Below are 16,807 nucleotides of genomic sequence, written 5' to 3'. Positions count from 1 at the left end.
TGTTTTTTGTTGTTGTTGAGTGGAACTGGCACCTTTGATCTTAGCTCAAATAGTCCAGCTGTGGAGGTATGACCCTGTAAGGTTTAGTATGTATCCTGAGACAGAGAAAATCAGTAATCTGCCTGGAGATAAAGGAAAAGCCCAAGTGATTGCTTCATAGGTTCCTTTTCATTAAAGCTGACATTTTTTCTTAAAGGGAAACTCAGTTCTGATTTCCTATTTTCTTTCACAAAAAGGGAATTTATATTATTCTGTTCACACAGTGATATGTGTAGTTTTCCAAATTCATTTTTCAAGAGCCACCTGAATGAATTTTGCCTTATTTCTGTGCCACCTGTACTGTAATTTACTTAATTTTTAAAAAAATGTACTCTTTCTTTTTTAACTTAAATTTAATGTATTTTAAAAAGCAAACATCAATCATCATTTATTGAGAAGAGCATCGCTGGCTATAAGTAGAAGGAAATGATTAAGTTTATATAAAACTATGTAAACTTTGTGAGATAGGTAACTATTAGATTTTAAAAGGTTAAATTTTGTGCCACCTCTTTTGCACATCAGCTGTACACAAAAACAATACCAGTTACCATAATTACTGGGCATTCAGTAACAGTCTGTCTTTCTCTCTCTCTCTTTTTTAAAAGACTCCATAATGGCATGTAGTTTTCTAGAAGGCATCATGAGTTAGAAGAAAGATCAGTGGAGTTTGGTTTGCACTCAAACTCCATCATAGGTTGGTTATATGAGCTTCCATTTGCTCCTCTATGAGAGAGGATAGTAAGTCCACTCTCTTCTACCTACCTCACAGAGTTGATGGAAAGATTAAGTGAAATACATGTGCTCTGTAAATCATATGTACTTTTAAGGCATTGTTAATAAGCTGCATTTTAAGAGCCATAATAAAAAATGAATAATCACCCTTTTATTGTTGCCTGAATCTGAAACAATACCAAGAAACACCATAACATGCCCTACAAAAATGTGAATTCAGATGTACTGTAGTTGGTGACTGCCTCCTGTCTTGCCGTATGGTATGTGTATGTTTAACTTTTTAACCAACTGCCAAACTGCTTTCCAATGTATTTGTACCATTTACATTCCCAGCAGCAGTGTATGAGAGTTCCAGTTGCTCTATATCCTCATCAGCACTTGGTATGATCAATAGTTTTTAAATTTTTAGTCATTCTAGTGAGTATGAAGTAGTATCTCAGGGTCACTTTACTTTGTATTTCCCTAATGACTAATGGTATTGAGGATCTTTTCATGTGCTCATTTGCCATCCATCTATTTATTTTCTTTGGTGAAATGTCTGTTGAAATTTTTTTGCCCTTTTAAAAATGAGTTGTTTATCTTATTATTGAGTTTTGAGGGTTCTTTATATATTCCAGATACAAGTCTTATATCAGATACATATTTTGCAGATATTTTCTCCCTAAGACTTGCCTTTTCATTTTTGTAAAAATGTCTTTTGAAGAGTAAAGGTTTTAAATGAGGTTTAATATATAAATTTTTTTGTTTTATCGTGTGTCCTTTTTGGTTCCTATTTAAGAAACTTTTGTCAAACGCAAAGCCACTAAGATTTTCTCCTGTTTTCTTCTAGAAGTTTTGTAGTTTTAGCTTTACGTTTAGGTCTATGATCAATTTAGAGTTAATTTTTGTGTATGGTGTGAGATGCTATATAACATATTACCACAGACCTAATGGCTTAAAGCACTGCACATTCGTTATGTCACAGTTCCCATGGATCAGGAGTCCAAGCCTGGCTTAGCTGAGTCCTCTGCTCAGGGTTTCACAAGGCTGCATTCAAGGTGTCACCCAGGGCTCAGTTCTCATCTGGAAGCTTGACTGGTGGATCTGGTAGATCTGCTTCCGAGCTCACTCAGGTTGTTGGCAGAATTTATTTCCTTGGAACTCTAAGACCGAGGATCTAGCTTCTTGCTGGTTGTCAACCAGAGACCACCCTCGGCTCCTAGAGGCCACCTGCAGTTCCTTGCCACATGGCCTTCTCAAAATATGGCAGCTTGCTTCTTCAAAGCCACCAAGGGAGAAAGAATGAGTCTGCTAGCGAAATGGAGTCTTATATACTGTAACATAATCATGGGAGAGACATCTATCACCTTTGTCATATTCTCCTGGTTAGAAGCAAGGCATGGGTCCCACTCCCACTTCAAAGGGAGGGGATCTCACAAAGGTGTGAACAGCAGGAGGTGTGGGGGGTCAGTGGGAGCTACTTTAAGGTCTCTCCACCATGGCCATGGAATAGGTGTGCTCCATCTTTTGATCATTGCCAAACCTCTAGCTTCACAGGCTAGTGGTTCCCAGCATATACCCTCTGGAGAGTCCCCAGATGCCTAAAAGGATGTCCAGAAAAACTTCGAACAAAAGATTAAAACAAATAAACATACCAACTAACTTACAAAGCCACAGTCTATTAAAAAATATTATGGAGAATTTCAAACATTCACAAAAGTAGAACAATATAATGAACCTTCATGTGTCCATCACCCATACCTAACAACCACCATCCTGTAGCCTTTCCTCATCAACTCTCCCCTCTTGAATTATTTGAAACAAAATCCCAGGCTTCCTATCGTTTCATCCATAAATACTTCTGTATATATGTCTTAAAAAATAAGAACTCTGGGTTTTTTTTAAGGCATAACCACTATATCATTATCTCACCTAAAAAATTAACAGCAATTCTTTAATATCATCAAATATCCAGTGTTCCAATTTCCAGTTATCTTATGTCACCATTTATTTATAGTTTGTTTGAACCCAAATCCAAATAATGTCTATATATTACAATATGTTGAGATGTTTTTTAAATACCTTTTAATCTCAAAGTCCCCCCCCTTTATCTCTTTCCCTCTTCTTTTTTTTTCTTGAAGTTTATTTGTTGAAGAGATCAGGGATTTTTTTTTTTTTTTTTTGGTCCTGCAGAATTTCCCAGTCTAGAAATTGCTGACACACTACAATTTTTAAAAGTGAGCTTATTGCAAAATCAACTCCACAAATACTCTTGACAAATTTACCAAATGGCCTTTTTTCTCAGTAATTATATCGTCTTTCTTTACTTTTCTTTCCTCCCTGCTTCCTGAATTTATTTATCTTGATCACTTCTGAATCAATAACAAAAAATTTTGCAGAACTGCCATCTGCTTCCCCCTAGGGTTTATATCTTAAAACAAATTTTCCTCAATTGAATTCAAATTGAATAAGAGCTTTGAAACTAAGGATCCCTCATTAGACAGCTTGTTATTTCAAAGTATTTTCTATTTACCGTGCCTTATTTAGAATACAGTATAATCCTGTGAAGGCAATTCTCTTTGTTCAAAACGGTGTATAATTGGGAATAATTGCAATTCCCTATCTGACACAAAGTCTCTCGAGTTTTTTTTATTAGTGAAATTTAATTTATTAGAAACATTGTACCATCTGAATATGTTAATGTAATATTCCTTTCAATTTATGTTCTAAATTAACGAGGTTGTATTACATCAAGAAATAATCACAATTTAAAATCTAAGCCTTAAAGATCATTCAACAGAAGTGTGCATTGATTTCTTTTTTTAAAATTTATAACATCAATATAATACATGCATCTAGTTTAAAAAGTTAGTAGGACTCTTAGGCTCGTAAAACAAACAAACCAACAAACAAACCAGCAATCCCTTTGCCTACCTGCCCCACCTCTGATTCTTGTTCCCTGTAGATACTCAGCACTTGACAATCAACTTTCCAAAATGTTGACATCTCTAATCCACTGTCATTGCCTTTCTTGTTTCCTCTGCCCTTGGGGGATTATCCCTTTTTAATTCTTTCTTTGTAATTCTTGTGGTGTTAGAGCGGAAGTGGAGATAAGTGTGTGTGTGTTTGGTTTGCCACGTTTAGTTTGTCGTTCGCCATATTTTCATTTTCTAGTTCCTTTGTTGAGAATCCAAAATGGTGTAAAAGTAAAAGTTGGCACCCAGCCCCTCTACCTCCCTATGTCTCCCTCTTATTGGAGGGGGGGTGGGTCTTTGGCTGACTCAGCAAAAGTGTCATCCAGCAGCTCCTAGTGCAGTCTCCTGGCTCCCGGGAAGCTCTGGTGAAATGTGTCCCTCTTCCTCAAGAAATGGCACTTCCCAAGCACTGTATGCCACGGTGAGAGTGTCTGTTGTGGCCGATTTGCTCTTGACCCTTCTCCCTAGGAATGACTGTAGTGTGGGTCACTCGCCTCCAACCCTGAGCACCCCGCCATGTAACTTTTGCTCCCTGACACTCCTCCCCTTGGGGCATGTATGCCCCGCCCCACGTCTTAGGATACCAAAGAGAATAGGGAGTGACCTTTGTGCAGTGTATGCTGGTAAATGTTTAACAACTGGCCCTCCAGGGGGAAATAAGCCCTGATTTGAGCATTTGCCAATTTCTATGGTGTAAATACTGCTACCAAGGCTGATTTTACGCTGCCACGGTGACTTGGAAGAGGTGCACAGCTGTGTCTTTGCCTTTGGGAATAGGACTCAGGGGTCTTAGTTCAGGACTGCCAGACTCGAGGATGAAGTCATTTGTCCTTTTCATTGAGCTCCTCAGTCACTCCTACCTTGATATTCCCGCTGGGCTGACTCTCTCAACCCTTTGGTTATGTCTGGTGTGTCTGAATCTGCCAGCTCAGCCACCTGAGACTCTACTCTGGATCAAGAAAACTCCCCAGTGCTCTGCGGCTAACAATGTGTGTTCTGGGTCAATCTTAATTTTGTTATGTTTTTACTCTGCTTTGATGTCCTTAGAAGAACCTCTTGGTAAAGTTAATTTCGTGCACTAATATGAAACTGATGGTATGTAGACATTGTGTTTTCTCCAGGTAAACCTTATTACGGTGCTGTACTGATGGAAGGATCAGGTGACTGGGCTCCTTATTCTGCAGTTCTGTTGATGATGTTTTCTTTCTTCCACAGTTGACAGACCTGTCAGAGTATACGCAGATGGAATATTTGACCTCTTCCACTCAGGTCATGCAAGGGCACTTATGCAAGCAAAAACACTGTTTCCCAACAGCTACTTGTTGGTAGGAGGTAAGAAGTGCATTTTCTCTTTGTCTAGAAAACTCTTGTATAATGTGCTTCCTGAAAAGGACCCCTTTCAGACTTCCATCGTTAACACCTCACATTGTTAATGCTCCCAGTTCAGCCTATATTGCGTCACTTGTTCACTGCGTGAAATTTAAAATGATATTTTAAAAACCATAGGGGAAATTACATCATCAGATTATAAACCATTGATTCCCAGAGAAAGACGAATAATATCACCAAGGGTAACTGCTTCATGTTCTCCATTTATGCCTTTCTTCTTGTGTTTGAGGCATGATCTAATTTCTGTTTCTGAAATTTCCTAGAGGGTTAGGAGAAAAGCAATATTATTCTGATGTCAAATCTTAGAGACCTGAGGGGATTCAGGATGATTAATGGTAAGTAAGGTCATTGTCTATTTCCTTGGTGTGACCCACAGTACTTAGGACAATGTTGCGCTAATGGTAGTGGCTTACAGCAGTCCCAATTAGTTGAATTTATGTGCCGTGTATTAAAGAAATAGAGATTTATATACCCAGGTAATCTTGGTTTACAGTGAAGGAACTGACTGATTTCATAAGCTTGTGGAGAGAGAAGGGCAGTTAGACATAAAATTTTCTTCTTCCAAAAGGCCTACAGATTTCAATTTGGGTAAAAGGGAAAGTTTCTGACCTGCAAGACCTGGGTCTCATCTCTGTAGCTTCTGGAAACAGCATTTCCTTTCACTATAATCATTTTTTGTGACGTTACATGAACTAGACACCATCAACCCTTAGACCTCTACCGTGAGGGAAAAAGGTGATGGTAAGAGACTACATATCTGTTTTAAAAAATATTTTGTTATCTTCCACAAGTTAAAAACTACTTTTTGGATATTTGAGAGGAACCTTTTGCAGATTTTGCCAAGCATGGTGACCGTGTGGTTACTGAATGGAGTTCTTTCCAGAAGGAAGAGGTGATACGAGGCAGTTCATTTCCCTTTATTTTGAGTGGAAAATCATTTCTTGCATGAGCATTAACACCTGCAGTGTGGTCCTAAGCTGCCGGGGTCCTGGGGTGACCTCTGCAGTGGTTGGGCTTTGGTCATTTTGGCGACCTAAGTTTGGAGGTGGTTAGGTGTAGGCAACACTTAACGGGAACACTGCCCTGGCCCTGGGTTAGCACATCAAAAGTAAAGGCAAAGGAAAAATGTGACTTTCAGTACATTCACGTAAATTGGAGAAAGCAGTAAATTAATATCAGCAGCTGTCTAGGTCACTAGGCAACAGTGGTTTCTCTGATTTACTGAATGATTCCTTCACTTAACAACTATTTATCGAGCTCCTACTATGTGCCAGGCATTCTTTTGTACACTGAGAATGCAGCCATGATCGAAGCAGACTGTGTCCTCAAGAGAACTTAGAGTCTGAAGGGGAGGCAGACACTGCCCAGTAAACAATCCAGAGTAGGGGTTCTATGAAGAAATGTAAAATAGGGTAAGGGGAAAGAGTGGCTGGTGGGGCAAGGAGGGACATTTCAGGTATGGAGGTCAGGGGAGGGCCCTCTGGAGTGTTGACACCTGTGCAGAGACTTGAATGAAGTGAAGGGCACACGAAAGCCAGAGCACAGAACCTTCCTTGTGCGGTGATCTTCCCACCAGCCTAGATGAGAATGTTGGGACAAGTGGAGAAAACATGGTAGCTACAACTAGATGCGTTATTTTGTTGACTTGTTATGTCTTAAGGAGGCTTTCTATAAAAGCACAGGTGATGTAGTACTCAGAGAAATGAATATGGACAGGAGTTCAGAGCCAAGAATTAAAGCAAAAGAGAAGGAGAACAACTCCCACAAGAAATCCTGAACTTCTTCGCAGCTATGGCAGAAGGAGCCACAGGGTCATTCCATAGCTTCAGATGTTAGAGCTGATACTGCTCCCCGATGAAGAACCAGCTCCTCCTGCCCTGAGTTCTGAGATGTTTCAGAGGGTTGTTGCCTAAGCAGCATCGAGTAATGCAGTAAACGATGTCCTCTCTCTCTAGCAGATTTACAAAGAGATGTAGCTACCCCCCTTCAATGGCTATTACATGGATTCTCCATGGAAGCCAAGGGCATGTTAAACTACTAAGATAACCATGGAGACCATATCTTTTGGTAGGTGACAGGGACTAGAGTATAGATGGGAAATGAAGCAGTAATACATGAAGCTGTAAAAACGTGGTATGTAGCCTTCTGGAGACAGTGACAGAGTAAGAGTGAAAACCTACAAGCAATGTAAACAATAATAAATAATTTCAGTATGTTATTTTCTCCACTGATATATTATTATTCTATTTAAGATAATTGGCAATACTATGAAATATTTTTAACCACCCTATTAATAAAATTCAGTGTAGGGACTTCCCTGGTGGCACAGTGGTTAAGAATCCGCCTGCCAATGCAGGGGACATGGGTTCGAGCCCTGGTCCGGGAAGATCCCACATGCCGCGGAGCAACTAAGCCCGTGCACCACAACTACTGACCCTGAGCTCTAGAGCCCGCAAGCTACAGCTACTGAGCCTGTGTGGCACAACTACTGAAGCCCACACACCTAGAGCCCATGCTTCACAACAAGAGAAGCCACCGCAATGAGAAGCCCATGCACTGCAACGAAGAGTAGCCCCTGCTCACCACAACTAGAGAAAGCCCGCGTGCAGCAGCGAAGACCCAACACAGCCAAAAATAAATAAAATAAAATAAATTTATAAAAAAAATAAAATTCAGTGTAAGCCAGGCTTCCCTGGTGGCGCAGTGGTTAAGAATTTGCCTGCCAATGCAGGGGACACAGGTTTGAGCCCTGGCCCTGGAAGATCCCACATGCCGCAGAGCAACTAAGCCCGTGTGCCACAACTACTGAGCCTGCGCTCGAGAGCCTGCGAGCCACAACTACTGAGCCCACGTGCCACAACTACTGAAACCTGCACGCCTAGAGCCCGTGCTCCGCAATAAGAGAAGCCACTGCAATGAGAAGCCCGCGCACTGCAACGAAGAGTAGCCCCCGCTTGCAGCAACCAGAGAAAGCCCGTGCACAGCAACAAAGACCCAACACAGCCAAAAATAAAAATAAATAAAATAAATAAATTTTTAAAAAAATTCAGTGTAAGCCTATATTTCATGTGTCTCCACTAATTTAATTGTATTTGACTCCTAGTCTGTTAAACAGAATCTCCAACCTCCTGTGTGTAGGCAGATTTCTACAGGGGCATGGTAGCTCAAATCCCATGACAAAGAACAATCTTCCTTCGATGTATATAGTAGTTGCCTTCCTCTAAAATTCAGCATTTATCACAGCTGTTCCAGAAATACATTGCAGTTATATGTAAAACAAAATTAGGGGCTAGATTCAAATAATTTAAAATAATTATGCAGAGACATTCAGAAATCTTACAGGATGTTAGAAAATTCTCATGTGGGACTGCCCCACACATAGCAAGATGTTTAGGGACTTCCCTGGTGGTTCAGTGGCTAAGACTCCATGCTCCCAATGCAGAGGGCCTGGGTTCGATCCCTGGTCAGGGAACTAGATCCCACATGCTGCAACTAAAGACCCCCTCATGCCACAACTAAAGACCCCCACATGCTGCAACGAAGATCCTGCATGCCGCAACTAAGACCTGGTGCAGCCAAATAAATAAATAAATAAAATACTTTAAAAAAGATGTTTAACATTGTTGGCATCCTGCCCACTAAATGCCAATTGCTGCCTCCAATCATAGTGACAACTAAAGATGCCCTACAAATTTCCAAAAATGCTTCCTAGGGGATGCTGAAGCCTCTGTTGAAAACCATTGTCTTAGACTAAGAGTCTTCACTCTTTGTTCCCCACAATCCCAAAAAGAATTTTGAAAAACTATACACCTTCTTACAGATTTTTAAGCTGACATCTAAAATTTTCCATCCTAAGTTTAAATAGTTGTAAAAGATGTAATTTCTGGAATACTGTAAATTTTAACATTTTCAAAAATTAATAAACTTTATTTTTAAGGGAAGTTTTACATTCACAGCAAAACTGAGCAGAAAGTACAAAGGTTCCCATTTACGCACTCACGCACAGCCTCCCCATTATCGACGTCGGCCACCAGGGTAGTACATTTTTTACAGTCCATGAACCTACATTGACACGTTATTAGCACCCAAAGTCCATAGTTTAATACGTTAGAGTTCACTCTTGGTATTTTACATTCTTTGGGTTTGGACAAATATATTATGACATATATCCACCATTGGAGTATCGTACAGAACAGTTGCAGTGCCTTAAAAATCCTCTGTACTCTGCCTATTCATCTATCCCCCACCCAATCCCTGGTAACCACTGATCTTTTTACTGTCTCCATAGTTTTGCCTTTTCCAAAATGTCATGTAATTGGAATCATACAGTATGTATCTTTTTCAGATTGGCTTCTTTCACTTAGTAATACGTTTAAGGTTACCCCATGGCTTGTTGGCTCATTTCTTTTCAGCACTGGGTAATAGTCCATTGTCTGGATGTGCCACAGCTTGTTTGTCCTTTCACCTACTGAAGGACATCTTGGTTGCATTCAGGTTTTGGCAATTATGAATAAAGCTGCTATAAACATCTATGTGCAGGTTTTTGTATGGACATAAGTTTTCAGTTCAGTTTGGTAAATACCAAGGAGTGTGATTGCTAGATCATATATTAAGGGTATGTTTAGCTTTGTTAGAAACTGCCAAACAGTCTTCCAAAGTAGCTGTACCATTTTGCATTCCCACCAGCAATGAATGAGAATTCCTGGTGCTCCAAATCCTCACCAGCATTTGGTGTTGTCAGTATTTTGTACTTTGGCCATTTTAATTGAGGTATAGTGGTATCTCACTGTTGTTTTATTTTGTAATTTCCTGATGACATGTGATGTAGAACATCTTTTCATATGCTTACTTAACATCTGTATATCTTCTTTGGTGAGGTGTCTATTCAGATCTTTTGCATTTCTTAATCAGGTTGTTCATTTTCTTATTGTTGAGTTTTAAGAGTTCTTTGCATAGTTTGGATAATAGTTCTTTATCAGTTGTGTCTTTTTCAAATATTTTCTCCCACTCTGTGGTTTTTCTCATTCCATTGACATTGCCTTTTGCAGAGCAGAAATTTTTAATTTTAATGAAGTCCAGTTTATCAATTGTGTCTTTGATGGTTTGTGTGTTTGGTGTTGTATCTAAAAAGTCACTGCCATACCTAAGGTCATCTAGGTTTTCTCATATATTATCTTCTATGAGTTTTATGCTTTTGTGTTCTACATTTTGATCTATGATCCATTTTGAGCTAATTTTTGTGAAGAGTATAAGATCTGTATTTAGATTCCTTGTTTTGCATGTGGATGTCCAGTTGTTACAGCACCATTTGTTGAAAAGACTATCTTTGTTCATTGTATTACCTTTGCTCCTTTGTCAAAGATCAATTGACTGTATTTATGTGGGTCTATCTCTGGGCTATTTCATTCCATTGATCTATTTATCCATTTTTTCACCAATACCACACCTTCTTGATTACTGTAGCTTCACAGTTGAAGCTGAGTAGTGCCAGTCTTCCAACTTTGTTCTTTTCCTCCAATATTGATTTGGCTATTCTGGGTCTTTTCCCTCTCCAAATAAACTTTACTATCAGTTTATCATTAGCCACAAAATAACTTGTTGGTATTTTGGTTGGGATTGCATTGAATCTATAGATCAAGTTGGGAAGAAATGACATCTTGACACTATTGAGCCTTCCTATCCATGAACATGAAATACATTTCCATTTATTTTGTTCTTTGATATTTTTCATCAGGGTTTTGTAGTTTTTCTCACGTAGATCTTGTACACATTTTGTTAGATTTATACCTAAGTATTTTATTTGTTGGGGCATGCTAATGTAAACAGTAATATGTTTTTCATTTCAAAGTCCACTTGTTCATTGCTGGCATATAGGAAAGTGATTGACTTTTGTATATTAATTAACCTTGTATTCTGCAATCTTGCTATAATTGCTTATTAGTTCTAGGAGGTTTTTTTGGTCAGTTCTTTAAAATTTTCTACATAGATGATTATGTCATCTGTGAAGAAAAACAGTTTTATTTCTTCCTCCCCAATCTGTATACATTTTTTTAAATTTATGTATTTATTTATGTTTGGCTGCGTTGGGTCTTCATTGCTGTGCGCGGGCTTTCTCTAGCTGTGGCGAGTGGGGGCTACTCTTTGTTGCAGTGTGCAGGCTTCTCATTGCAGTGGCTTCTCTTGTTGTGGAGCACAGGCTCTAGGCACACAGGCTTCAGTAGTTGTGGCAAGTGGGCTCAGTAGTTGTGGCTCATGGGCTTTAGAGCGCAGGCTCAGTAGTTGTGGTGCCCAGGCTTAGTTGCTCTGCGGCATGTGGGATCTTCCCAGATCAGGGCTCGAACCCATGTCCCTTGCATTGGCAGGCAGAATCTTAACCACTGCGCCACCAGGGAAGTCCTAATCTGTATACGTTTTATTTCCTTTTCTTGTCTTACTGCACTAGCTAGGACTTCCAGTACAATGTTGAAAAGCTATGGTGAGAGGTTACATCCTTGCCTTATTTCTGATCTTAGTGGGAAAACTTCAATTTTCTCACTGTTGAATATGATGTTAGCTGTAGGGTTTTTGTAGATAGTCTTTATCAAGTTGAGGAAGTTCCCCTCTATTTCTAGTTTGCCGAGAGTTTTTATCATGAATGGGTATTGGGTTTTATCAAATGCTTTTTCTACATCTATTAATATGATCATGTGAGTTTTCTTCTTTTGTCTGTTGATGTGATGGATTACATTAATTGATTTTATTCTATTTTTTTATTTTTAAAATGGAAGTATAGTTGATGTATAGTATTATATGTTACAGGTGTACAATATAGTGATTCACAATTTTTAAAGGTTATACTCCATTTATACTTATAAAATATTGGCTATATTCCCTGCGTTGTAAATATATCCTCATAGCTTATTTATTTTATACATAATAGTTTGTATCTCTTAATCCCCTACCCCTTACTTGCCCCTCCCTCCTTCCTTCTCTCCATTGGTAACCACTAGTTTGTTTTCTATATCTGTGAGTCTGTTTACCTGGGATAAATCCCACTTGGTTATGGTGTATAATTCTTTTTATACATTGTTGGATTTGAGTTGTTAATATTTTGTTAAAGAGTTCTGCATCTATGTTAATGAGAGATAGTGGTCTCTAGTTTTCCTTTCTTATAAGGTGTTTGGTTGTGGTATTAGGGTAATGCTAGCCTCATAGAATGAGTTAGGAAACATTCCCTCTGATTCTATCTTGTGGAAGAGATTGTAGAGAATTGGTATAGTTTCTTCCTTAAATGTTTGGTAGAATTCACCAGTGAACCTATCCAGGCCTGGTGGTTTCTCTTTTGGAAGGTTATTACATACTGATTGGATTTCTTTAATACATAGAGGCCTATTCACATTGTCTCTTTCTTCTAGTGTGAATTTTGGCAGCTTCTGTCTTTCAAGGAATTGGTCACTTTCACCTATGTTATCACATTTGTGGACATAGAGTTGCTCAAAATATTCCTTCCTTTTAATGTCTGTGAGATCTGTAGTAATGTCCTCTTTTTAATTTCTGATATTAGTCATTTGTATCTTTGTCTTTTTTTCTTTGTTAGCTTGGCTAGAGCCTTATCAATTTTATTGATCTTTTCAAAGAACCAGCTCTTGTTTTTGTTGACTTTCTCTATTCATTCCTGTTTTCAGCTTCATTGATTTCTGCTCTGATTTTTATTATTTATTTTCTTTTGCTTACTTTGGGTTGAATTTGCTCTTTTTTTTCTAGTGTCCTAAGATGGAAGCTTAGATGATTGATTTTAGATTTTTCTTCTTTTCTAATATATATATTCAATGCTTTAAATCTCCTAAACACTTTTCATTGCATCCCACAAATTTTAGTAAGTTGTGTTTTTTTGTTTTTTTTTTAAACAAAGAGGTGTTTTTTGTTTTGCTTTTTTTAAAATTTATTTATTTATTTATTTATTTTTGGGTGTGTTGGGTCTTCGTTTCTGTGCGAGGGCTTTCTCTAGTTGCGGCGAGCGGGGGCCACTCTTCATCGTGGTGCGCGGGCCTCTCACTATCGCGGCCTCTCTTGTTGCGGAGCACAGGCTCCAGACGCGCAGGCTCAGTAGTTGTGGCTTACAGGCCTAGTTGCTCCGCGGCATGTGGGATCTTCCCAGACCAGGGCTCGAACCCGTGTCCCCTGCATTGGCAGGCAGACTCTCAACCACTGCGCCACCAGGGAAGCCCGTAAGTTGTGTTTTCATTTTCATTTAGTTCAAAATAGTAAAAAATATTTCTTGATTTATTCTTTGACCCATGTGTTATATAGAAGTGTGCTGTTTAATCTCCAATTATTTTGGGATTTTCCAGCTATTTTTCTGTTGTTGATTCCTAGTTTAATTCCGCTGTGGTCTGAGACCAGACATTGTGTGACTTCTATTCTTTTAAATTTGTTATGGTGTGTTTAATGGCCCGGAATGTGATCTATCTTGGTGAATGCTCCATGTGAACTTCAGAAGGATGTGTATTCTGCTGTGGTTGGATGAAGTCTGTAGATGTCAATTATATACAGTTGATTGCTAGTACTGTTGTGTGCACACCCACACACACCCACATACACATACAATTAAATATATTGTTGCTGTTATTATTTTGAATATACTGTTATCTGTTAGATCAATTAAGAATAAGAAAAATAAAAGTTTTGTTTTATCTTCAGTTATTCTCTAATGCTCTTCCTTTTTAAAATGTATATCTGAATTTCTGACCTATGTAATTTTCCTTCTTTCTGAAGAACTTTTAAAAACATTTCTTGCAAGGCGGGTCTACTAGAAACAATTCCCTCAATTTTTGTTTGTCTGAGTAAGTCTTTATTTCTCCTTCCCTTTTAAAGGATGATTTTGTAGGCTACAGAATTGTAGGTTGGTGGGGTTTTTCTCTCAACACTGTAAATATTTCACTTCACTCAGTTTTTACTTATTTATTTATTTGGTTTGACCAGGTCTTAGTTGTGGCTCGTGGGCTCCTTAGTTGTGGCTTGCTGGCTCCTTAGTTGCAGCAGACGGCCTCCTTAGTTGCACCTCATGGGCTTCTTAGTTGTGGCACACGAACTCTTAGTTGCGGCATGTGAACTCTTAGTTGTGTCATGCATGTGGGATCTAGCTCCCTGACCAGGGATCAAACCTGGGCCCCCTGCCTTTGGAGCATGGAGTCTTATCTACTGCGCCTTCACTCACGGAAGTCCCTTACTCACTTTTCAAAAAATTTTAATTTTATACTGGACTATAGTTTTTTTCTGTTTTGTTTTGTTTTCATTTTTGTGATGTTGAGCATCTTTTCATGTGCCTGTTGGCCATCTGTATTCAGGTTCTTAGCCCTTTTTTTTTATTGTACTTTTTCTTTTCTTTTTTTTTAATTTTATTTTTTTAAACAGCATGTTCATATTAGTCATCAATTTTATACACATCAGTGTATACACGTAAATCCAAATCGCCCAATTCATCACACCCCCACCCCCACCCCCCCGTAGCTTTCCCCCCTTGGTGTCCATACGTTTGTTTTCTACATCTGTATCTCAATTTCTGCCCTCCAAACCGGTTCATCTGTACCATTCTTCTAGGTTCCACATATATGCGTTAATTTACGATATTTGTTTTTCTCTTTCTGACTTACTTCACTCTGTATGACAGTCTCTAGATCCATCCACGTCTCAACAATTGACCCAGTTTCGTTCCTTTCTATGGCTGAGTAATATCCCATTGTATATATGTACCACATCTTCTTTATCCATTCGTCTGTTGACGGGCATTTAGGTTGCTTCCATGACCTGGCTATTGTAAATAGAGCTGCAATGAACATAGGGGTGCATGTGTCTTTTTGAATTACGGTTTTCTCTGGGTACATGCCCAGTAGTGGGATTGCTGGGTCATATGGTAATTCTATTTTTAGTTTTTTAAGGAACCTCCATACTGCTCTCCATAGTGGCTGTATCAATTTACATTCCCACCAACAGTGCAAGAGGGCTCCCTTTTCTCCACACCCTCTCCAGCATTTGTTGTTTGTAGATTTTCTGATGATGCCCATTCTAACTGGTGTGAGGTGATACCTCATTGTAGTTTTGATTTGCATTTCTCTAATAAGTAGTGATGTTGAGTAGCTTTTCATGTGCTTCTTGGCCATCTGTGTGTCTTCTTTGGAGAAGTGTCTATTTAGGTCTTCTGCCCATTTTTGGATTGTTTGTTTGTTTTTTTAATATCGAGCTGCATGAGCTGTTTATATATTTTAGAGATTAATCCTTTGTCCGTTCATTCATTTGCAAATATTTTCTCCCATTCTGAGGGTTGTCTTTTCGTCTTATTTATGGTTTCCTTTGCTGTGCAAAAGCTTTGAAGTTTCATTAGGTCCCATTTGTTTATTTTTGTTTTTATTTCCATTACTCTAGGAGGTGGATCAAAAAAGATCTTGCTGTCATTTACATCAAAGAGTGTTCTTCCTATGTTTTCCTCTGAGAGTTTTATAGTGTCCAGTCTTATATTTAGGTCTTGAATCCATTTTGAGTTTATTTTGCTGTATGGTGTTAGGGAGTGTTCTAATTTCCTTCTTTCACATGTAGCTGTCCAGTTTTCCCTGCACCACTTATTGAAGAGACTGTCTTTTCTCCATTGTATATCCTTGCCTCCTTTGTCATAGATTAGTTGACCATAGGTGCGTGGGTTTACCTCTGGGCTTTCTATCTTGTTCCATTGATCTATGTTTCTGTTTTTGTGCCAGTACCATATTGCCTTGATTACTGTAGCTTTGTAGTATAGTCTGAAGTCAGGGAGTCTGATTCCTCCAGCTCCGTTTTTTTCCCTCAAGACTGCTTTGGCTATTCGGGGTCTTTTGTGTCTCCATACAAATTTTGAGATGAGTTGTTCTAGGTCCGTAAAAAATGCCATTGGTAATTTGATAGGGATTGCATTGAATCTGTAGATTGCTTTGGGTAGTAGAGTCATTTTCACAATGTTGATTCTTCCAATCCAAGAACATGGTATATCTCTCCATCTGTTGGTACCATCTTTAATTTCTTTCATCAGTGTCTTATAGTTTTCTGCATACAGGTCTTTTGTCTCCCTAGGTAGGTTTATTCCTAGGTATTTTATTCTTTTTGTCACAGTGGTAAATGGGAGTGTTTCCTTAATTTCTCTTTCAGATTTTTCATCATTAGTGTATAGGACTGCAAGAGATTTCTGTGCATTAATTTTGTATCCTGCAACTTTACCAAATTCATTGATTAGCTCTAGTAGTTTTCTGGTGGCATTTTTAGGATTCTCTATGTACAGTATCATGTCATCTGCAAACAGTGACAGTTTTACTTTTTCTTTTCCGATTTGGATTCCTTTTATTTCTTTTTCTTCTCTGATTGCCATGGCTAGGACTTCCAAAACTATGTTGAATAATAGTGGTGAGAGTGGACATCCTTGTCTTGTTCCTGATCTTAGTGGAAATGCTTTCAGTTTTTCACCATTGAGAATGATGTTTGCTGTGGGTTTGTCGTATATGGCCTTTATTATGTTCAGGTAGGTTCCCTGTATGCCCACTTTCTGGAGAGTTTTTATCATAAATGGGTTTTGAATTTTGTCAAAAGCTTTTTCTGCATCTATCGAGATGATCATATGGTTTTTATTCTTCAATTTGTTAATATGGTGTATCACATTGATTGATTTGCGTATGTTGAAGAATCCTTGCATCCCT

The 16,807-nt window shown here is 38.6% G+C and overlaps 1 protein-coding gene and 1 long non-coding RNA gene across 9 annotated transcripts in view; both read left to right on the top strand.

The window, feature by feature from the left end:
* The window catches only part of LOC309653016, a 633,104-nt gene that overhangs the window by 242,699 nt on the left and 373,598 nt on the right, over positions 1-16,807 (top strand). The window lies entirely within an intron of this gene.
* PCYT1B (phosphate cytidylyltransferase 1B, choline) overlaps positions 1-16,807 on the top strand; it is a 178,489-nt gene that overhangs the window by 81,544 nt on the left and 80,138 nt on the right. For all 8 annotated transcript variants that reach the window (XM_082447234.1, XM_082447239.1, XM_082447233.1 and 5 more), the window contains one exon: positions 4,941-5,057. In XM_082447234.1, the coding sequence (XP_082303360.1) occupies positions 4,941-5,057 (117 nt within the window). The remainder of the gene's footprint in view (positions 1-4,940; positions 5,058-16,807) is intronic.

Source organism: Balaenoptera physalus, assembly GCF_965194825.1.
Source record: "Balaenoptera physalus genome assembly, chromosome: X".
NCBI lineage: Eukaryota > Metazoa > Chordata > Mammalia > Artiodactyla > Balaenopteridae > Balaenoptera > Balaenoptera physalus.
The sequence above is the reverse complement of the archived record's forward strand: the minus strand, read 5'-3'. Positions and strand labels throughout refer to the sequence as shown.